At 46.7% G+C, this 24084-nt stretch overlaps 1 protein-coding gene across 1 annotated transcript; it reads right to left on the bottom strand.

Moving 5' to 3' along the window:
- Positions 1 to 1472: 1472 nt before the first annotated feature.
- On the bottom strand, positions 1473 to 23434 carry Galnt8 (polypeptide N-acetylgalactosaminyltransferase 8). Its single transcript, XM_032906543.1, is given in 13 exon segments — positions 1473 to 1573; positions 2002 to 2065; positions 3095 to 3190; positions 3765 to 3880; positions 11087 to 11205; positions 11650 to 11796; positions 12574 to 12692; positions 12694 to 12741; positions 15203 to 15216; positions 17417 to 17473; positions 17476 to 17522; positions 19924 to 20074; positions 23365 to 23434. Coding segments are annotated over 13 exon segments (1149 nt in total).
- Positions 23435 to 24084: the final 650 nt, after the last annotated feature.

Below are 24084 nucleotides of genomic sequence, written 5' to 3'. Positions count from 1 at the left end.
AGTTCAATGCAAACACAAGAGGTTTATTTTTCCAGCGCATCGTGGTCGACCTTCAATCAGCCCCTCATGGCAAATGACTAGAAGGCGACCCCGAATGGCTATACCAAGCAGTTTTTATACTTTTTAGGGGTACAAGTTACATCAGCAAGGTTAGAGTTTAAACTTATTGGCTAAGCATATTGACCTTTGAATCTATTGGCTAGCAAGCATATGGCATGCATTCAAACTCTATCTGGGACCAGAGGGTCAGATGACTATAAGTCAGTACAGTCTGTGGTTTTTCAAGAATGTTCCTGCTCCTCCCGAGAACTGTGGGTAGAGAATGGAACTTGGCCTAGCCTTGATCAGAGTCAGGAAGCTGATATCTGGCCTAATCTTGACCTGAGGCAGTGGGTGTAAGGCTGTCGAAAGCCCCTAGGGTCCTTCACATGAACCCCATAACCTACCTACTTTCTACCAGGCCAAGCCTCTTGATAGCCCTTACACTTCAGCAAGAACTAGGGTCCTTCAGCCCTGGTCTTACCGGCTGCAGCTCTGTGGTAGAAAGAGGTGGGTGAGGAGGTTTGCAGTGGAAGGGCACGCCGGTAATCCCAGCAGTCTGAATGAAGGCTAAGGAGTGACACGAAGCGAGATTCTATCTTCAAAAGGCAAAGCTCAAGTGACTGTTGTTCTAAGAGAGTGGGGCAAGGACTAAGGGAGCCCTAAGAGTGTTCAGAAGGACCGCCTACTCCCGTGGGTCACAGAAGGCTCCAACCAGGAGACACTGTCTGGTCCTGGTGAGGAGGGAGTGGGAAGGACAATGCCTGCACAGGGCATAAGGGAGCTTGACCACTCTCCGAGTGTTAACAGAGCTGCGTTCCTCTGCCACACCCATGCTTTTTGTTTCCAAGCCTCTTCCTTCCCTTCCTCTCCCTCCTCCTCATAATCAATATTATCTAGACCAGGGACACTGGAAAACCTCTGAACCTGTTTTGCACATATTTTCCCTGAAGCGTTCTCCATAGCTAGCAGAAATGTCTTAAAAATAAAACAAAGCAACAAAAAAAAAATTTTTTTAAACCTTTGGCTTTAAGCTGTCAGTTGAGGAGCTGGAGGGATGGCTCAGGGTGTAAGAGCCCTGGCTGGTTTTGGCAGAGATCAAGTTTGGTTCCCAGAACCTCTGTTGGGTAGTTCACAACCACTAGTACCCTCAGTTCAAGATGATCTGACATTTATTAATAAATTAAAATAAAATAAATTTAAATAAATAGTTTTTAAAAGTCATTTGCTATGGCTTCTTGACCCTTTGGCTGAGATCAAGTGTAAAATGTATTTGCTAGCTGAGAGGGGAGGTTGGTGCACATTCCAACTCTCTGGATGCTGAGGCAGAAGGATCTTGAGTTCTGGGCCAAGCTGAACTACAGAATGAGAATATCTAATTTATTTTTATAAAAAGTTAATTGTCTATGTTTCTTGAAATACGGCCCCCGAGGCTAATACAGTAGGTAGCTGTTCGGAGACAGGATCACAGGCAACTTGGCATCTCCCCCAGGGGACAGCGTGGTCCCACCCGAGTAGCCTAAGACACAAGCCCCTGGAGCAGCCGGAACAAGAGAAAACTCACAGAGACCGGAACAATGGAAACACGCATCCACGGACTGAAGCCTCGAGCCAAAATAAAGCTTGTGATCCTAAGTTGTTGGTCACGGGTGTTCTGCGACAGCAGTGAATAACTGATTAACGCGGTCTCAAAGAATCCTGGCTTGCATGGATGAGAGCTGTAACTCATCTTTGAAGAATTCTCTCAACGGAAGCTAAGAGACCACCAACAGAAGCCCAAGTGATGCTGATCACAGGGAGGCAGGCTTCCTTCGAATCCCCGGCCTGACATAGCCTTCATTTGGATGAGTCTTTGTGACTCAGGTTCCCAACTGTTCTGTGGCTAGGGTAGAGCAGGTACCCCCTAAACGTCTCTGCAAGAGCAACATGTAAAGTAAAAAGATAGCCAGCAATGTTACTCACGGAGGAAGTCCTTGCCTAGAATGCAGGAAGCTGGTATTTCATAACCAAGAGAGTTGGCGTTCACCTGTAGGCCCAACACTTGGAAGGAGGTGGGTGGGAGAGTTCGGGCGGCAAAGCTGGAGAGATGGCTCGGCAGTTAGGAGCACTGGCTGCCCTTGCAGAGGACCTGGCTTCCACTCCCACCATCCACATGGCGGCTCACAACCATCTGTAACTACGGTTGCAGGAGGACCCTATGCCCTCTTCTGACCTCTGTGGGCATCAGACACTCATGCAGTGCCCCTACATGTATGTAGCCAAGACACTCATACACATGGAATAAATAGATCTTTAAACACATTTTTTAAAAAGCAAAGTGAGGACTCTGGCCTGCTCTTGGGACCCTTTTCCTCCTGCTGGGTTGCCTCGTCCAGCCTTGATATGAGGTTTGATGCCTGGTCTCATTGTATCTTGTTAGGCCATGTTTGGTGGATAGCCCTGGGAGGCCTACTGTTTTAGGAAGGGAAATGGAGGAGCAGTGGATCTGGGGGAAAGACGCAGGGGGATCTGGGAGGAGTGGAGGGAAGGGAACTGCAGTAGGGATGTAGGAAAGAAGAATAAATTTTTTAATGCAAGGTAATATAAAATATGTCTGTATTCTCAAGACAGAATCCTATAACAACAAGCTCTGTGTGGTGCCATATCTCTTCCAACCCATGCAGGGACATTCCTTCTCCCTCTCTTTGCCAGAGCATAGATGGTCTTGCATGGCCAGCTTCCAAGGTACACATCAGCAGAATGAATGACATAGCCATGAGATTAGAGGAAAGAAGTGGTGGGGGCGGGGGAGGGTGACAGCCAATAAAATGGTCACCTGGAGAATGAATATCATAAAACAGCTTGCCTGCCTGGTCTCCCTCCCCTGCGGCCTCCCTGTCACGACTGCACTCTTTAAATACATGCTTACACATCACCCTGAATGCTTGAATGCTCGCTTCCGGCCTTCGCCATCCTCTAACAGTAAGTAAATGCTAACCTGTAGCCCTGGTTCTCAGGGACTGGGTCAGTGAAGACCCACTACCTTTGGAGAAGGATGCTGGTGGGACGGAGATACCTGTACAGTGAAGTCGTGGCAAGGTTCCATTCTGGGAGAATTGCCTGGCGCAGGTCCTCCGTCCAGGCAAACACTTCCATCCAATGAATTTTTCATCTAAAGGAAAAAACACAACCACACTGTTGGAAAGAAGATACCCCGGAGCCTTGTATTTGGAGGGTTTTGTTTTGATTATACTGAGGGATAACAGAAAACAGAACCAGCAGAGGGCGATCTGCTCCTGCCCAGTTGAGAGGAGTGAAGCCAAACCTGGGATTCAGAGCCAAGGGCAGCAGTTTGCAAAGGGAACAGAGGTAGAGAAAGAACAAGAGGTGGGAAAGCAAGAGAAGAAAGGACATCTCAAGACCAAGAGCCAAAGTAAGAGTAGAAGAGGAAGGGGGCCTTGGGCAGGAGGGGGGCTTGGGCAGGAGGGGCTTGGGCAGAAGGAGGCTTGGGCAGGAGGGGGCTTGGGCAGAAGGAGGCTTGGGCAGGAGGGGGCTTGGGCAGGAGGCTTGGGCAGAAGGGGCCTTGTGAGCAGGAGGGACTTGGGCAGGAGGGGGGCTTGGGCAGGAGGGGCTTGGGCAGAGTGGCTTGGGGCAATCCCTCAGCTGCTTTGAGTCTCTAGCCCTATCTTTTCACAATGAAGCATTCCAAATCTGCACCGTGGCTTACCAACTCCTCCATATCAGACAACAATCTTCAGATACCAGACAAAAGTTTTGCATTTCAGTTTCTCCCAGAGTTCCTTTCTGGAAGCAAATGTCAACCCAGTGAGAGTATATTTCAAGGCCAAAAGTAATACGAGGCCTGAGAATATAACTCAGTGTAATGACTCCCAGTGCAGAATAAAAGAAAAGAATGCATATTATGCTAAGATACTCGATTGAGCTAATAATGCTACACAATGAGAGACAACTGACTTAGGTGACGCTTTCCCATTTATCCACTACTTGTGATCTGTGAATATTCTTCCAGCCAACCTGATGGAGAACCAAACTGTTCTCTAATATATGTACTCATATTTGGCCTCAAAAATACATGCTTTTAAAGATTTTAATTTTTTTGTTTATAGTGTGTGCCTGTATGCGTGTGTGTGTGTGTGTGTGTGTGTGTGTGTGTGTGTGTGTGTGTGTGTGTGTGTGTATGCATGTGCATGGGGAGAGAGGTGTGCATGTGAGTACAGGGGCCCACAGGAGCTAGAAAAGGGCATCAGTTCCCCTGGAGATGGATCTGAAAGTTGTTGTGAGCCTCCCGCAATGGGTGCTGGGATCAAACGCTGGCTGCCTATAAGTGCACCCCATGCTCTTAACCAGTGAGTCATTTCTCTAGTCCCACAAAATATGGTTTTGGTGAAAAAAAAAATCTCACCCTACTGGTCTAGTGTCATATTTCCTGTGTCTTCTCCTCATGGTGACCTCAAAGGGTAGCAATTTCTGGAAGTGAGTTGTTCCAGTCTAGGTCGGCAACCTTCTGTAGGAGACCTGGCCAGAGAGCCGGCCCACACCCTGTTGATTCAGGTAGCACAGTACAAGTGTATCTACCTAAGGAATTAGCCTTATCGAGTGACATTCGAAATTGGTGAGCCTCTTCCCCTACTCTAGCTCTTGACTCACGGAGTTTCCTACCTCACAGACTGGAGTCAGACTGGCCTGTGTTCACAACCTGACTCCACCTTTACCCATCTGGCTGGTTAGACAGAACGCCGCCGTCCCTGAGCCTCCGCTTCCTCATCCACAGAAAGGGCCAGCTACCATAGGGGAGGGTTCAAAAACATAGCAAGTGCGGCGGCTCGTGGATACCAAATGGTAACAAAACACATCTTTTCTTCCAAGTCCCCTGTCTCCCTTCATGAGTCTGTAGTTCTTACAGACATTATACCCTATCTAATTCGTTTCTGGTTTTGCTTTCAACGTTCAAGCATTAAAAACTTCAAATTCAAATTCTGTGGCACCGAGAGAGACGGCTCAGTGTTCTAGCAAACTGGTTCTTATCCCGGAGGACCCTGGGTTAGATTCCTGGCACCACCGGAGTTCTCAAAACTATCTGTAACTCCAGTTTCAGGGGAATCTGGTGCCCTCTTCTGGCTGCCGGCGATACTACATGCATGTGTACACATGCACGGGCAAACCACTCAGATACATAAAATAATTTTTTAAAAAAAATTCAAACACGAGGTAGCTCATTGTAACCATGTTAGCTCACGGTTACAATCCCAGGACAAGGGATGCTGAGGTAGATCAGTATGAGTTCAAGGCAAGACCCTGTTCAAATCCTAATAAAACAGAAAATTTAGCCTTTAGTTTTCCCAGTTGATGGAATTTTCCAATCCATGTAAAATTACGAAAGGAAAAGTATAACAGTTGGCATAAATAAGAGCCTTCGCTTATGAATTAAAAATTAAAAATTGCTCATAAAATAATAATTTTATCAGCTGTTCTTGCCGAACAATTTCCAACTTTGCTATTTCAGTTTATTTACTCCTTAGTTTATCTTTTAATTAAAATGTATTTATAAGTGTCGCGTTTGCACTGTGTTTATATGGATGTGTACACACGTGGAGATCCAAGGTTGATACCTGGGGGTCTTTCCAGGGTCTCTCACTGAGACGGAAGCTCATCCACCAAGCTAAGCTGGCTGACCTTGGAGTCTCCACGCCCTGGGCTCCACCTCACCTGCCTTCCCAAGACTGGGGCCACAGGCATGCGCCGTAGAGCCAGGATTCTTACGTGAAATTTAGAGATCCTAACGCAGAGTCTCATGCTTGATTGTTTGGGTCTATTATATTATTTCATTCTTTGAGACAGGATCTCACTCTTTAGCCCAGGCTGGCCCTGGACTTACAGCAATCCGGCTTGAGCCTCCTGTGTGCTGGAATTGCAGGCATGAGCCAAATCTGGCTTGATTCTTCTAGTCTGTTCTGCCTTTCCGATCGCTCTCTTTCCCCCTCATGAAGTCTCTGCTCGTAACACCTCTCCTAATAGCTCTTGTGAGTTTAACTTTCACTAAGCAGAGCACACATTTAATAATGTGTTCGTGCTTGTTGGGGGACATGTGACAGAGTAGATTCTGAACCCAGCAATTCATGCGCTAATCCCTGGCACAGGACCGGTTATACAGGTGCGATGTGAATGCTGGCTTCCTTCCTACCCATCATTCCTGTCCACACACATCCACGAGCACCACTAACCATACCTGTCAGAACAAAAGCACTCCATACAGCTCTGGTATGTAGGCTTCAGGTTCTGCTATTTAAGACAGGGCAGACCGGGTGGCGATGGCACGTGCCTTTAATCTCAGCATTTGTGACAGGGGCAGACGTATCTCTCTGAGTCTGAGGCAATCCTGGTCTATAGAGCTAGTTCCAGGATATCCAGGGCAACACAGAGAAACCCTGCCTCAAAACAAACAAACAAACAAACAAACAAACAAATTAAATTAGCCAGGCCCAGGACTCATGAGGCAGAGGCAATGGAACTCTGTGAGTTTGAGGCCAGTCTGGTCTACAGAGCTAGTTCCAAGACAGCCAAGACTACACGAAAAGCCCTATTTCCAAAAAACGGAATTAATTAATTAATTAATTAATTAATTAACTTAATTTAATTAGCTGGGCAGTGGTGGCACACACCCAGCACTTGGCAGGCAGATCTCTTGAGTTCACGACTAGCCTGGTCTACAGAGCAAGTTCTAGAACAGCTAAGGCTACACAGAGAAACCCTGTCTCGAAAAACCAAGGAAGGAAGGCAGGCAGGTGGGGCGCCAGGCAGACGGGCAGGAGGGAGGACGGGAGGGAGGGATGGACGCAGGAAAGAAACAAACAAGCAAAGATCCTCACAAGTGTCTAGAGGACAGGCTGGGCACACTGCCCATCAGGAAAATGAAAAATCAAAACCACAATAACACTTCTTCCTGTTAGAAAACCTGCTATCAAAAAGGACAAACCCAGAAAATGCTGGCAGGGGTCTGTAGAAAATGTAATTCTTTTTTTTTTTTCTTTTAAAGACTTATTTATTATATATAAGTGCACTGTAGCTGTCTTCAGACTCACCAGAAGAGGGCATCAGATCTCATTACAGATGGTTGTGAGCCACCATGTGGTTGCTGAGATTTGAACTTAGGACCTCTGGAAGAGCAGTCAGTGCTCTTAACCACTGAGCCATCTCTCCAGCCCTGAAAATGGAATTCTTAGACCCCAGGATAGGGATGTAAGATATTATGACCAGGATGCAAAACAATACGCAAACTCCTCAAAAGTGAAACCCAGAACTACCACAGGAGCCAACATCCTGACCACTTGGATGTTGGAAATTCAAAAGGAAATGAAAGCACGCCATCAGTGTCCCACCTTCCACCACAGCACCACTCACAACAGCCAGATGCAGGAGCAATCATGGTGTCCATCAGTAGATGAGAGTCTGAAGAAAGTGTGTGAAGGCAAGTACATATGCGCACATGTCCACATGCACACGCACAGGCACGTACATGCACATGCACACGCACACACACAAGCACACACCCGAAAACTATTCAGACATTAAAAGGACATGACAGGGATGGGTCTCACACACAAAGGCAAATGCCACATGACCTCATTCATATGTGAAACCTGAAAAGGCTGGTCTCCCAGAAGCTGAGTAGTGCTTACAAGAGGCCGGGAGTTAACAGGGTGGGCTTAGGAGCTGGTCAATGGATAGATGCTATAGTTTGGAGGGAGGCTAAGTTTAAGCTGGGCAGGATGGATGTAATTATCAGTATCCACTGTAAATCCCAAAAATAGCTAGAAGAGCAGATTTTGGAAGTGCTCGCTATGAGGAGATGGTGAAGTGTGTTGGAGGGCTAATCATCCTGATTGCTTCAATACACAAGGACTCCACAGAGCACAATAGCGCATTACCCCGCACAGATGTAGACAGTCATTATGTAAAAACTAAAAGGCAAAAATAGTAGACAGAAAAAAAAATCTGACATAAAAAGAAGCGAAGAGCTGCGCTTGCAAATCAGGCCACCTGGACGTCAGAGAATGCCGTCATCAAAGCAAAGGAATAGTGAAACACTTTCCCAGTCACCCCTCAGATTTTCAGCAAGGTTGACATTTAAAATCGCACACTCAGGCCAGGTGTAGCCCTGGGTGCAATCGATGCCCAGCATGAGGCCCGGAACTGCTAAAAATCCACCATTGCCCAGCATGGTGACCCACACATGTAACCCCAGCACTCACGAGGCAGAGGAAGGAGGAACGCCATGAGTCCAGGGCCAGCCTGATCTACAGGCAGCCTAGGTCTCTAGGAAAATACAGTGAGATCCTGGCTTTAAAAAAATTGGGGAATCATGCCTGTAATCCCGGCATCTTGGGAGGGTGAGGCAGGAGGATTACGGTGAACTCAGGGTTAGTGTTATCTGCACAGTGAGTGCTAGGCTATCCTAGACTACAGAAACTGAAAGGGCAGAGCTCTGGGCAGAGCTCTAGGCAAAGCATGGGAAAATGAAAGGCAAGAGCGCCAGGACAAACTAAGAAGCAATGGGGGCTTTGGGTCCAAAGTTGGGGAATTTGGTTGAGCTGGGCACATGACCATGGCCAAACTCAGTTCCTCCACCCCTTTGCTTAGAGAAACAGTATACATGACTTTCAGGTGTGGTTCTAGGAGGAAAAGAACACTCTCTCCCTTCGCCCTTTCTCTGCCTAAAGACCACATAGGCGTGATACTGAGTGTGGCAAAGCTACACTTCGGAAAGCCGTGGTCCCCATCGTGCTACTGTGGGCCTGAAATCCTTGTGGTATTAACCTCCGCTGTTTCAACACTGGTCACCTAAGAGGAGCCAGCATTCTGACCCATCATCCTCACGTAGGCATCCAACAAAATGCTTTCCTTCCGCGCACGGGAAAAGTCGCCAAGACCAAGATGCAGGAAGGACTTAGCTTTCACCTCTGAAGAATGGTGTTTGTGGGGTGAGGCACGAACTAGACAAGGGTAACAGAAATTTGGGGTCCTGACTGGAACCTAATTGGGCATAGCTGTCGTGTTATTGGTGCAGGACATTTGACCACATTGTGAACCCTGAGATTGTGATGTTTACTAGGAAAAAAAACCACGTGTGTTCAGATGTGTGGCTCAGCCTTAGCACACACGTTTAATCCAGGAGTTTCTGCTTATCGTAAACAGGATTAAATGAAACCAACCATAGGTCAAGAGGTGGAGGGAGCAACCAGTGGACAGGAAGTGAACCTAGGATTATTAAGAAAAAAACCATAGAGAGTAAGGGGGAGTCAGGAGGATGGGTAGAAAGACACACCGGAAGAAGAAGGGAGGGACATTAAGTTCGAAGGAGGGCTTTTGAGATGGCATGAGAGAGGAGCGTTGCTGGTGGGACGGCAGCTGAGGAGGAAGGTCAGCTGCCCTCTCTGAGGTAACGGCTTTCACCTCAGTGTCTGTCCGTCACTGTTAAATCGAATGATTGAGATTTTGTTTAAAAAAAAAAAATACATCATCAGTCTCAATGAGAAAGAAGAGAGTAAGAACGGAGGAGAGGACAGAGGGCATTCCTCTGTATACCACAGTGGCCTGGCGATCACTCACCTTAGCTATAGAATATTGTCTGGGGAAGGGAAAGGACACTTTGCAGATGCTAGTTACCAGATCGTGGCTTAGAGCCTGGGCCTGGTGTTTTCTTTTTACAGAGTTCGTTGTCATTTTAATCGCTTGCTATCATGGAGAGCAAACTTTGCAGCACTTGCCGCCATGCAAGGTGCTTGATACAGCAGCCGGGGCCTTAAGAACATGTATGTTGACTTCTGCTGACCTTTGACCTTGTCTCTTCTTCCCTTACATCTTGAGGATGGCACCCAGACTCAAGCTTTTAAGAGCCAGGCATATGCTGACACCCCAAAAATGACATGTCCAAAAATGACATGTCCAAAACCTTTCAAGGCTCACTCCACCTGCGGTGGCGGCATGAGACCCGTGCTGTTCTCTCTGACTTCGGCAAATTCTGTTCTGCTAGGTGGCGCTTTTAGGTCAGCCTCAGGCTGGTGAGACGGCACAAGAACTAGGCACACCTGCCGCCAAGCTTGATGACCTAAGCTGAATCATCATCTCTGGGACTCAGGCTGTGGGAGGAGAGACTCCTGCAAGTTATCCAGACCTCCACACACACACACACACACACACACACACACACACACACACACACACACGCACACGCACGCACGCCTGCATACGCACGCACACACACACACACACACACACACACACACACACACACACACACACATACACATACACACACACACACACACACACACACACACACACACACACACACACACAACACACACACACACACACACACACACACACACACATACACACACACACACACACACACACATACACATACACACACACACGCACACACACACGCACAACACACACGCACAACACACACACAACACACACAACACACGCCCACACAGAGAGAGAGAGATATGTAATAAAAGCTTTTTTAAAGCCATCTTATTTTTAAAAAAATATAAGAATTAACCCCTAAAGTTCCTATTGGGGAGTCTGACTTCGGAAGCTAAGACAGGAGAATGGTGACTTCAAATTCAGCCTGTTCAACTGGGAAAGACCTTGTCTCAAAACTAAAGGAGCTTGGGCTGTACCTCAGTGGCAGGGTGCTTGTCCGTCAAGTCTGAGGACTTGCCTTCCCCACGGATGGTGTACTCCAGAAAATTCACTAGAAATGCCTGGAATCCTCTGGAGAGAAAGAAACATTCCCCAGCCTCAGTTCTACCACTGCCCACCAAAGCTCTCCTGATTCAGGCCTGTACCAGAGGGTTCCGCTCCAGAGTCCTGTTGCCTACGACTTGCTTTTCACCCTAGGGACTGAAAATGTGCTCATCTGTCCATCTCTTGAGCAAAACGCTCAGCTGAGTTAGTTGTAGGATTCCCAAATTCTTAGGACTTTCCGTTACATCTCCCTCTACTTTGACCCACAGAGAGGATGGAAAGTACTCACCCCTCAGGCCAAGTTCCACATTCTGACCTCCACAGAGCAGCATCCCACCATCCAGAGCCCCGATCCCTTCCAAGAAGATCCTGTTGGTGGCCACGATGCCTACGAGGGAAAGACTCCTGCGGAATACACGGCAAGAGAGTTACCAATCTCTCTCCAAGAAACAGGTCAGCACAGGGAAGAGGGCTGGAAAGCCCCACAGTGCTCTTCAGAATTCTACCTAACCTCTTCTTATCCTGAGGAAACGTTCACTGTGCGGTGACCGCCCTTCACAAATGATGGTGGAATGTCATCGTTCATCATGGCTCAATAATGCTAGATTTCTCCAGTACTTTCTAAAGTGCTAAATATCTTTGTTTTATTTGTCTGAAAATCCAGATAATGCCAAATGTCTATGATTTTTAAACTGGGGTAAGGCCTTTAGGGATTTTTTTAATGTTGTTATCACTGTTATAAGTTTTATTTATCCCTTCTCTGCTTCTCCACTCCACCTCCATTGCAATCATCAAAGACAGACGAGCCCTACACAATTCATTCTGATTAGCTTCCCTCAGCATGCCCGTGTCATCGGAACAGAGGCATCACCCAGATCAATCCAGGCTCGAGAGCTAGGATCATAGTGGTACCACAGCTTCCACACAAACCCATCTGCTGCCAGCACATACTTTTTCAGTTCAGATGTATCGAAATTAATATCATCAGACACAGGAGCCCTAAAAGAAGACAATACAGTAAGCCCAGTGGCACCAGTGGGCCAGAGCAGAGAGAGATGCTCTTATCAACCTCACTGTCATGTGAAGGCCATTCTTACTTAAGTTGGGCAGGAACCAAAAAAGACTCTAGAGTCTGCTATGTTCTAGACTGCTGCGACTCCTGGCAGTTGACCCAGGTCAAGAGCAGATTGGAATTAGCGTCCAACTGCCACACCCAGGCCATCGTGAATGAGGATGGTTACTGTGCGACCTGAGTTTACATTATCCATGTTTTCAAATGGTGTCCCTCTCTCTCTCTCTCTCTCTTGTATGACTCTCCACACTGTCCATGTAATCTTTATCCTATGTCCTTTAAGAGCTAGGGAAACTGGAGGAATTACCAGTGGTCACATTTTGCATTTTAAAGAGAAATATGCAAGTGTCTAGTTAAGGAGCTATTCAAAGTCACAAAATTAGCAAAGTCTGGATCTGGCTGTCAGTATTCCAAGCCCCCATTCACCTCTTTCAAATATGCATGCAGTGTAGCCCAGGTTAGCCTTGTCTTTATGACTCTCCTGCCTGCCTCTACATCCTGAATCATGAGACTATGGGCTTATACCACCATGCCTGGCTTATGCTATTTCTCCTATCCTCCAAGACCCTTGGAATGAAAGCTTTATAGCTTACCTTAGTTCAAGGACTGGTGTCAGTATTCCCCAACTTGATGGCATCCTGGCTTGCCATGTACCATCGCTTAGTTCTGTCTTTTCCTGGAAGCAGCAGCCTTCCAGAACCTACCACCCAATGTTCACATCAACTGGAGCATCCAAGATGGCCACCACGTCAGCTGTAGCAGCTTCCAGGCCAGTGTTTGGGGCGTGTGCAAGACCTCTTCTCTTTGTGTGCCTTATAAGTACATCTCAGTAGGATTGGATAGTTCTGGTTGTAAACCTGAAACTTCTCATCCTTCAGTTCTCCTCCCAACCAGACACCACCCCAGCAGAGCCCTGCGTGCAAAAAAATGGATGCGATGCAGAAATTTTATACAGTCCTGCACTGGCCTGTGGGTGATGCCACTCTGCGGCAAGCAGCTCCAGAACATTGACTGAGGGTATAGATAGCATTTGCCCAGTGCCTTCCCCCAAGACATTCCGTATCATTCCTTGATTCCTCTCCCCATCCCTGAGTACCTCTGTTTGGGAGATGTGACTCACTGGCTGGGAGTACATCACCATCATCATCATCATCATTTTATTTATTTTATATCCTGATCACAGCTTCCTCTCCCTTCTCTCCTCCCATCCCCTCCCTCTCACCTCCCCTCTCTCATCCACTCCTCCTCCCCTTCTTCTCAGAAAAGGGGAGTGAACCCCCACCCCAGTGGATATCAACCAGCCTCGGCATATTAGGTTACAGTAAGACTAGGCGCATCTTCTACGGAAGCTACATGAGGCAGCTCAGGTGGAGGAAAGGGATCAAATGCAGGCAACTCAGTTAGAGACAGCCCCTGTTCCTCCTTTAGGGGTCCCACATGAAGACCAAGCTACACAATGGTTACGTCTGTACAGAGGGTCTATCTCAGTCCCCTGCACGCTCTGGGGTTGGCGGTTCAGTCTCTGTGAGCCCCTCTGGCCCAGGTTAGTTGATTCTAATAGGTTTTCTTGTGATGTCCTTGGCCCCTCTGTCTCCTTCAATCCTTCCTCCGTCTCTTCTACAGGATTCCCCAAGCTCCATCTAATGTTTGACTGTGGGTCTCTTCATCAGTTTCCGTTAGGTGCTGGGTAAAGCCTCTCTGCTGATGATTGTGCTAGGATAATCCTGTCTGCAAGTATAGCAGAGTATCATTAGCAGTGTTAGGGGTGGACTCTGTTGCGGTAAAAAATAAACCAAAAAAAAAAAAAAAAAAAAAGAAGGATCGGTGGCTACCGGTTCCCACACGTTCTCACTCCGCGCGGATCCGTGGGAGTTTCTCTGCCAGCCGCTTTCACACTCTGTCTCCTCGGCAGATTGTTACCACACCTGACATACACATTGCGTTCCCTGAGGCGACGGTCTAGTGTGGCACCACACCATGCTAGCCCCAGGCATTCTATAGCCTAGCCTAGCATGGCTTCCAGAACTAGGACAGGGAGTCTCTCTGCCCACCGGGAACTTTGCTCACATCCCCTGTAGCACGGTAAAAATCAAAGCTCTAGAAACTGTAGTTTAACAATTAGATGTATATGTCAAATTCTCAATCTACAGTACGTCCACAGAATAAACTCACTGCCAATTAATAAAAATAGAAACCGCCCACCTAAACAAGATAAAATTGACCTCCTGTGTCTCCAGCTTCCTTTTCTCGCCCCTCCTCCTCTCTTCTTCCTAGACTTTTCCCCCGCCTACCCTTCCTTCTCATCCAATGATAGACTTCGCCTTATCCTGGACCCGCCTCGCTGCGTAATGACATCATCCTACAGGACTCCCTCTCAAGGCCTAGGTCTCAAGCTGGGGCAGATATTAGTTAGCCCTACCTTCAAATTTCGCTCTGTCTTTTACTTCTGCACATCTTGTAAGCAGGATGTCCCTATCCCTCCATTGGAAGTCTTGCTTGGTTACAGGAGATGGCCAGTTCGGGATTTGTATCCTCCATGGCCAGGAGTCTTAGCTGGGGTCACCATCATAGATTTCTGAGAGCTTCTTTTTTGGGTACTGGAAACTGGGTAAGGAAGCAGGGCAGGGCCGGCTTGGTAGCCTCGATGGATGAGTTTGCAGAGTCAGCCTGGGGAATCCCCAGGGCTTAACTACAAGGCTTCCTCAAGAACCAGATTCCTCAGCTTTGCTTTGTTTTACACGTCCCTGGCTGTTCCGCTCCAGTCACAATGGGAACAAACGCTGAGAGCGAGCTTCTACGCCAGCATCTGGCTGAATCTAGCTGAAGAGTGTACTCTCAATATTGTGCAAGCACGACTCACTCTTCCCAGACTGTTTACAAGGGCTCTCCTCCCCCTCCCCTCCCTTGTTGTAAAGCCTGTCTCTGCCTTTGTTAACTGCGCTCCCAGTTGCCTTCTTTGCATATTTGAAATCAGCTTCAGCTTTCATGCAAATTGCTAAGTAGTATGCAAAATGGCTAACCAAATAACCAACCGAGTCATCCACTGAGGGCGCGAGTGGTTTTTGGCTCCGTTGGTTTTCGAGACAGACTCCACAAACAAGACTAGCCTCAAACTCAAACGAATTCTTCTGCCTTCGCCTCCCAAGGACTGGCATCACTGATATTATCAATTCACCTAATCATTTATAGAACCCTATGAATGATAGCACTAAAGTATCCCCAATTTACAGAAGAAGGGAAACTGAGGCATGGGACGAGCAAAATACTTTCCAAATTACACATCCAGTTAGGGGCAAAGCCAGACTGTCTTTAATCACCCAGGGGCTCGGAAACCATGTGCACAGCTGGTCAGTCTTACTAAACGCCCCATACCATCTCTCTGCTTACAGCCAAAGGATACAATTCTGATTGGCGACTCTCTCAAGAAATGAATGTATATGTGACCTCTGGAGTAGCCAGATCCTAAAATCAACACTTATGTGGCTATGGCACCGAAACTTGCCTGCTTTCATTTTTACTTTATGTATTCATTTATTCTTTTGTTTGTTTATTTACCTGTTTATTCTGTAGTGGGGGTGCACATAAACCACAGCACACATGTGGAAGACAGGGGAAGCCCACAGGGGCCAGTTCTCTCCTTCCACTGTGTGGTTTCCTGGGGAGCGAACTCAGGTCCTCCAGCTTGAAGGCAAGCAACTTTGTCCACCGAGCCATCTGGCTGGCCCTTGCCCCATTTTACGGCACTCCCTCCGTATGCGCACAGTGGTGTATGCAAGCCCACACCCTCCTACCACAGTAGCTGTAACTAGAATAAGTTGACAAAGACGTAATTTGATTCCAGGCCCAGGTGAGAATGATGGTCACATGATGTTGGCAGCTGGGACAGTAGGGATGGTTGTCTGGCTTTTCTTCACGAGACTGCTGTCCTTGTAAGTGATCTTGCTTGTACTTTCAATGTTATTGTCCCACTACAGAGTCTTGAATTAAGTTTTACTATCCCACTAGGGAGCATAGGATTACAGAACTATGGTAGGAGTGGAGAGATCTTTTGAGGTTTTCCATCTCAACCCTTGCATCAGCTCCATGAAGAAGCTGAGTCCCAGCGAAGTCAGAGGCCTTGTCTAAGGTTCCCTCAGACAGGGCCAAGTGGGGCCGGGGCCTGGGCCTTCAGGTCTCCAAGGTGCATGTCTAGGTCTCCCTTTCCTTATCAGCAGAACCAGGGTACAAGTTGAGACCCATCCCCACAACCGGAAGTGAATGAAACTCGTTCTCATTCATGACTTCCAGGAAATTCCGTTCTATAAAATGTGTTTTCCTTTCTCATTGAATTAATTACACTGTTAGAATGGGGATTTGTGTAAATGAAGAGAAGTATTTCCTCAGGGGCTGAGGTTTTCAGCCCCGCCCTCTTTCCATGTTTCTCCTCAGTGACCTCAAACTCAAAAACCCTTCTCGTCTCTCTCATCCTTAAGGAGGCCCACTGAGGGAACAAAAGCCTACCACTTCAAAAGCCCACACAATCTAAAATCTGTCCTTCTCATCAGCCCAGATCTCTGGCTCTGTAATTTAATCCTAGTTTCTTTTTATTTGCTACCCAAAATTGGTAGCACTGAGAAATCATGTTGGCTGTCCTTAGCACGGTTATGACAACCAACAGCCATGTTTTGCATGTAAAGAAAGTGAATCTCGGAGATCTAACAATTCTTGAGGATCTACCTTTTAAGGGAGGAAGCTGGAGTTTGTAAATTTAGAAGGCAAAACCTCAGGCCCATCATGGTGGTGCACCCTGGTGGTGAAGCTGACGAGAACAGATGGGCCACCTAAGCAAGGTCACCTAGCATTCGGGAAGCCATACATTCCATCCTCAGTGCTCCCGGAACTGAATGTGGTGGCACACGTCTGTCATCCCAGCACTAGAGAGGTGAAGACAGGGTGACCAAGGTCACCCTGGACTGCATAGTGAACTTTACGCCAACCTGGGCTACATGAGGCCGTGTCTCAAAAACGGGAAAACTTTTTAAAAGGAAGCAAGCATTAAGTCTACAATCTGCCTCTTTCTCGTGTGTCTGAGGCTAGACCGGGGGCTAGGTAGCCTGTGGACAAGACTTATGGCCACTGCAAGTAATCCCGGAATCCCAGCATTCTTCCCTCCAGGTCTCCTTACCTGAGAAATCTGGTCCTTGCCTTATAAGGAGAGGCTCTGAATCTCTTCTTGGGGTCACTTGGGTCTCAACCTCGGGTCTCCGTCACAGTCCATTAGCAGGGACTTTGGAATCACATGGTTCTGAGCCTGACCCCGAACCCACACTGACCGACCATGCAGTTTGGACACACTGTGCCCTTCTGTGTCTTTGTTTCCCTCCTTGCACAAGTGAGATGGTGAACTGTCCTCCTGGCTTCATGAAGTTTAAATTTTCCCAACACAGATAGACCCTCACTAAATTCTCTTTTACTTTTCCCTCTGGGAGATACTCACCATGTCCCAAACTCCTAAGTGCCAACCTCGTGACCAACAGTAATCGTGCCTTCTCCTCCTTCCCTCAGGATCCTCCCCGTGGGAGCTGAAGTCATCCACCAGGACGATCTTCAGCAGATGGGGTGGGATCGGTTGATGACGCTGGTGATGGCGCCTCTCAATGATGGGCGGGGCTTCCTTCATAATATGAGGAAGGCTCTGAGTGATGGGAGCCAGGCAGGATCCGGCTTCTGAAGACGCCATTCTTTATGACACATTATTCTTTATGATTTAAACACCGCTATCCAGTCTTCCTCAACTCACTAAACCTCAAACTCAGTGGGTGAGGAAAAAAAATCTCAGGACTTTATCCAAGAAGCAAAAAAGGTTTCATATCTATGTGTTCAATATTTTTCTGCTCATAGAGAGGCAATCCATCTTTTTTTCTTTGAATGACAGATGCCTAGGATTTAATTCAAACTATTATTGAGAAATAAGTCACATGCTATAAAATTCACCTATTTAAAAACGCATAATCCCCTAGGTTGGTGAGTCAGAGAACTGAGTAACTGTTAGCATTAGTTTAAGAGGTCAGAGGTCAAGTGCCTTCCTCGACTGCTCTCCGCCTTATTTTGTTGAGATGGGAATTCTAATTAAACACGAAGCTTTTCAGATAGGCTAAGCTTGTTGGCCCGTGGGAATCCATCTGCATCCACCTGCTAGGGACGTGCTGGGGCTCCGAAATTCAGGTCCTTGAGCTTAGGAAGCAAACACTTTATCCACCAAGCCATCTCCCCCAGCCTCTAATTTTAGAAAATCTCATCACACATAAAGAAAGCCTAAAACATTTCCAGTTATCTGCTATTTCTTCCCAACCCATTCTGCTCATGTCCCCTTGGCCATAGACATAGACTGCGAACAAGTTTATGTTTTCACAGACTTACCATCCCAGGATCTTTCATGAAAATGGAAATGAATTATATATTCTACGGGCACAGAATTATCATCGGAGTTGCATTAGGTGCCAATAGCGAGCATCCCTTGTGTGGTCAAATAACATTGCAGTGGAGAGAGCTCACATACACTGTTTATCCATTTGCCAGCAAACGGGTTTCGAGTATATTTAGGGTATTTTTTTCTTTGAAGCAATTATGAACAACGATTAGATAAACATACTTAAGCAAGCTTCTTTTTAAAAAATGATTTATTTTCATTTATGTTTGAGTGTTTGCCTGCATGTCTCTATGTGCGCCATAATCATGCAGTACCTGTTGGGGCCAGAAGAGGGCGTCAGATCCCTCTGGAAATGGGCTGTGAATTTCAGTTGTCCGTGCTGAGAACAAGGGCTGCAAATGCTCTCAACTGCTGAGCCACCTCTCCAGCCCTTGAACAAACTTCTTTACTGGAACGTTCTCATTTCTCTTATATAAAGCGATCTGAAGCCACATGAAAGTGTTTCAGTCCATGAGAGACCACATATACAAACATGGTTCCCGTAACATTATGTCACCCAGTGATGTCTCAGCTGTCTTAGTTTATGTAAACACGCTTTGTGTTTGTACTATGACAAAAATGACTTAATATTACCTTCCCCAGAACGTAGCCTATCATTAAGCAATGTACGACTTTCATTAGGGTCTCCAAAGCAAATTGGGAATGTGAGGGTTAGAAGAGGGAGTGTAAAGATGTTTAAAAATACAATCTGAAGACATTATGGCACATGGCTTTGCCCAAGTCTAGCATCCTAGAAGTTCTCCTGGGCTGGAGGCTTCAGCTGCCCTTTGATGGGTCTATGTGTAGGCTGAGGAATGGCTGCCTGGAAGCTTAAATTGCCCTTTGATGGGTCTATGCGTAGGCTGAGGAATGGCTGTCAGCCTTTCTCTCATGCCCATCTGTTTGCTTCTGAGTGGGTCCAGGCCAACAGCTAGCATTCCAGCATGGCTGGTCAGCCCAGGCAGGAGTGTGATACCATGCGGTTCCTCATGTCTTCCCAGCTTCTGTTAAATGTCTCAACGTTCCAGCATCATGCAGGTTACTAGCTATACCATGAGCTATGATCTTCCTCTTAATTATCCACCATGAATGCCTGGTTAGCTGGGAATGGCAGCACATACCTTTAATTGAAGCCCTAGGGAGGCAGAGACAAATGGATCTAGGTGAGTTCCAAGAAGCCCCTCCCTACATAGAGAGTAGACAGCCAGAGCTGAAGAATGAGACCCTGACTTTAAAACTGGTCCAAACAAGGTTAGTTCAGTAGAAAGAGCAGGGAAGTTTTTCCGCCCTGAATTCCATACTGGACAGAGCCTCTGCATCAGTACCCAGGGGCCAAGGTTACAGAGAGCAGCATGACATGGGATTCTGTAAGCAGACACAAAAGACAGGAACATAGCGGGTAGGGAGCAGAGCTGCTGGGCTTCCCTGATGTTAGCATCCCAGGATAGAACTTCCTCTGTGCAAGCAATCTGGGGAAGAGACAAGCAGGCTCAATTTCTTTGGTGTTTGTTTGACACATGAACTTATGTAGCCCAACCCCCTGTATACCCTTTCCTTTGCGTGGCTTCCAAAGTTCATCACCAAACTACACTGAGGCCCAGTGCACCTGGCATTGTGGGTATCAGGGATGCTGCCATTATAGGGCGTCTGATTGCTGAGGAACACGCTGCAACCAAACTCCAGGAACAAGTCCTGGGCCTCTCTCTGCTGAGCCTCAGAAAGCCCCTTGCCCCACTGCTGGAAGATCTTCGAGTGCACTGAGAATCCCAGAAGTCTTTTGAAACCTCAAAGCGCAACCCTAGAGGCCCAGGTCCTCCAACAATGCCACAGCTCCCTATCCTTCCCAAACAGTTCCACCAACTGGTAGCAAGATATTAAAGATCCTATGGGAGCCATTATCATTCAAAGCACCATAATCACCACCACCACCATCCTTCTATATGACAGCCGTAAGAGAATAAGTAAATAATTTGTAGTGATTGATAGGTTAATGATGTCACTCTGGTCCATAGATTAGATCACCACAGGCACCCAGAGAGAGTGTGGGAGAGGGTATGGATTGTAGTTTAAGAGAGTGGGTCCATTACTCACCAGCTAGGGGAACCACAGCAAGCTAGTTTACCTCTCTGAACTTTTCCTTATCTACAAAATGAGAGTTTATAACACTGACTGGAATTCCAGGTAGAGCTCAGTGGTCTGTGTTTGCCTCGCATGGGCAAGGGCCTGGGTTTGAGCCCTAGTGCTATAACAAACAGGCAAACAGGCTAGGCACAGTGAGTTTTTCCCTGAATCCTGGTACTCATGAGGCTGAGGCAGGATGATTGCCACAAGTTTGGGGTTATCTTGGAGTAAACAGTGAAACTTTGTTTTCAAAAAGTGAAACAAATCAACAGTTTCCTCTGTGGTGTGGTTATGAGGTGAGAGGCAACCTTGTAAAAGACTCAGCACATTCAGGAAACATAAGATACTGTCATCACAGTGGATTTTTTTGTTAAAAAAAAAAAAACTCTTGGGCTGGAGAGATGGCTCAATGGTTAAGAGCGCTGACTGTTCTTCCAGAGGTCCTGAGTTCAATTCCTGGCAACCACATGGTGGCTCACAACCATCTGTCATGGGATCCGATGCCCTCTTCTGGTGTATCTGAAGACAGCTACAGTGTACTCATATACATTAAATAAATAAATCTTAAAAAAAAAAAAAAAAGAGCTCTTGAAAGACAAAGTGTGATACAGAAAGCGGCTTATAATAAGATGCTGTCCAGGGCTGGGTACCTCAGTGACGGCTGCCCAAGGCCTTCAGTTCCATCCTCACCACTGAAACAACGGAAAAAAATTAAAAATAGACTAATAATAATGGGGGGGTGGGGGAGTTAGATTATGACTTAGGTTCCTGGGCTCTCTAAATAGGAGACCTAAATACTATCATGGTTCACTTACAGCTCAAATAACATGGCATTTTTAATACAGTATTGAGGTATGTGTTAAAGGAGTCCACGCTGTGCAAGATCTCCATAAGCATTTCTAAAAGTCCCTAAAGGCATCTCAGAGTTAGCCCATAAAGGTCCCACATAGCATCATAGACTGACTCTGAATCTGCCCGCATCCCCACATGAAAGGTCTGTCCACTAAGCACGTGTCATCCTAGCACGGCCTCTTTGTCCTGGAGAAGACCTGGGCCTGATGCTTCTGGAATGTACTCAATGGATTCTTCGTGGTTTTGTCTTTCGGCACAGGGTATCAGGTAGCCGGGCTGGCCTTGATCTTGATTTGCAGTAGGAGCTGATCTTGGGCTACATCTGGCTGCTTTACTAGGGCTGGAGTTATAGGTGTGAGGCGCCATTCCCAGCTCTGAAGGGTTGTGTTTTGTATTTTGTTTGGGGTTTTAATTTCGTTTAGACTCACAATTGGCTTGGAATTCACCTTGTCTCCCAAGCTGGCCTCAACCCTCTGACAATCCCCTCGCCTCGACCTCAAGTCGTGAGGTCGTTTCCATTTTTAATCATGCTTCTTTGTGCTGTGGTTTGGGGTTTAACGCAGATAACCTGCACACCGTTTTCCTGTATCACAGACATAGCGTTCCTGTTCATCTGGATTAGTTGTAAGTAAGTATCATAGTGTTGAATTCTGCGTATGACACAGACACAAGTGTTTTGATGGTGGCTTCGGCCAGGAGAGGATACACCAGACAGTACAAGCCAAGAGGAAATCCTAAGGTAAGTATGATTGTCAGTTATAGAATTTTCAGGTTCAACTCAGCTTAAGGATGCTCCCTCCCACAAAAGTCAAGGGGTTCAACCACATTCCTCCACCACGGCAAGAAAAAAAAAAGACCTTTGTACAGAACTGGATTGTATCCTAACCAGATGTATTTATAGACACCGTGTAAACTAGGAAAAACAACAGCGCAGTCAATATGGTTGATACACATTTAATCTTGGAAAGAGGCAAAGTCAGAGAACTCTGCATCGGCACTGAATGACTGTAAGAGAAGACATTGGCACAGAAGAACGCATTCTCCTGGACATCAGATCAATACAGACTACAGAATAAGGCAACAGGAAGCTAGAAGGTGGATTTTCATACATTTTCTCTTTTGTTCTTGCTGAGTATGCTGGTTGGGAGTTTCACAGGGAAACTACCACTGTCTGAGCTGCTCCAGCACACGTGGCTGTTTATGATCATGTGATTCACTTTGTAAGCCTTCGAACTCAGTTCTCAGGGTGTGATTGGATGGGTGAGAGATTGCCTTATCTATACCACCTCTCAGTGGACAGCTTAGCTTCCATCTCCAGTGAGGAGAAACAATCCGTCTGTTTGAACTCAAACATTGAATGGTGCACTTAGGACAAGACAATGTAGTTTTGCAGGCAGGTGAAGACTAAACTAATGGGTTAGAGAGAAGGCTATCCCTGCGCTATATCAAATGGAATTGGTGAGCAGTTAGGAAGAATCAATGCTGTACTTTTTTTTTTTTTTAATGATCTGGACATATCTCCTGCTTGTAGCCATAATTGAACACCTGAGGCTAGATTGGTCCTCCTCTCAAAGGCATCTGCAAAACTACACGAAATAGATAATTGTTTTCAGGGAAGCAAAGGCATGATCTCTGAGAGGTAGGAAACAGAGTGCTCTGTCATTGCCCTGGGGGGGACACTTCCACAGTCATGACTTGGGATGGCAAGCTGAGAGAGAGAGAGAGAGAGAGAGAGAGAGAGAGAGAGAGAGAGAGAGAGAGAGAGAGAAGCAGACAGACAGACAGACACAGACACCCACTGAGCAGAGGTATCAAGGAGTAACGCTTGGGAGCTGCCTAAACATGGCTTGCAGCAGAGGGCACTAAAGTTAAAAGAGCAGCATAAAAGGGGCTCAGGAGTCTTCCTGGATTCTTCCAGATTCCTGGACAAACCGACAGGCTGAGTGTGTCCTGGGAGGAACTATACAAGAGTAGCTTAGAGCAAGCACATTGAAAGGTTGGAAGAAAAAGGTACCACAGGAGTTCTTAGAACCCTGATTGTGATCTCCGGTTAGCCCAGCTCCTCCGCTGTTACCTCGTCGCATGTGTTTCAATGCTGAGTTTGCTGTGTCTTCCTGAGCGAGGACTCGTTGAGCGAGGAACATGGTAATGTAATGTTACCGGACACAGATCCGTGACCTCGGATTTCCTGTATTCTAGAAGAAATTAGGAAACAGAAACTGGGGAAAGAAATGGATTTCTGTGCAGTTTTATCAAGCAAGGGGGAAGATCTAACTTCTCTCTCCTGTGCTGTGTTAGTCTTACAACTAGAGGAATCTATGCGCTAAAGACCAGAAGGTAAGTAGGTTTGGCTGTGAGATCAGTTCACTGTCTTTTTGTGGGGAAGGTGAGTGGCCTTAAGTTGTCTCTGACGTCTCTGTTCTCAGCCTGCAGCGTCTGTTAAGTTTATAAGTAATGCTATCATAGATAGAGATTTTTATTTAAATCCAGGCTTGAGGAAAATGGGGTAGACATTCCATTTTTTAAAAAGATTTTATTTAGTGTATATGAGTACACTGTAGCTGTCTTCAGACACCAGAAGAGGGATCAAATCTCATTACAGATGGTTGTGAACCACCATGTGGTTGCTGGGATTTGAACTCAGGACCTCAGGAAGAGCAGTCGGTGCTCTTAACCACTGAGCCATCTCTCCAGCCCTAGACATTCTATCTTAAAGATGCCCCCACTCCATCCCTTCGATTTTCAAAGGAGAGAACGAAAGGGGCTTTATGGTCATGAGAGGATGGCCATCTGT

This window comes from Rattus rattus, chromosome 6 (assembly GCF_011064425.1).
Source record: "Rattus rattus isolate New Zealand chromosome 6, Rrattus_CSIRO_v1, whole genome shotgun sequence".
Classification (NCBI taxonomy): Eukaryota; Metazoa; Chordata; class Mammalia; order Rodentia; family Muridae; genus Rattus; species Rattus rattus.
The sequence above is the reverse complement of the archived record's forward strand: the minus strand, read 5'-3'. Positions and strand labels throughout refer to the sequence as shown.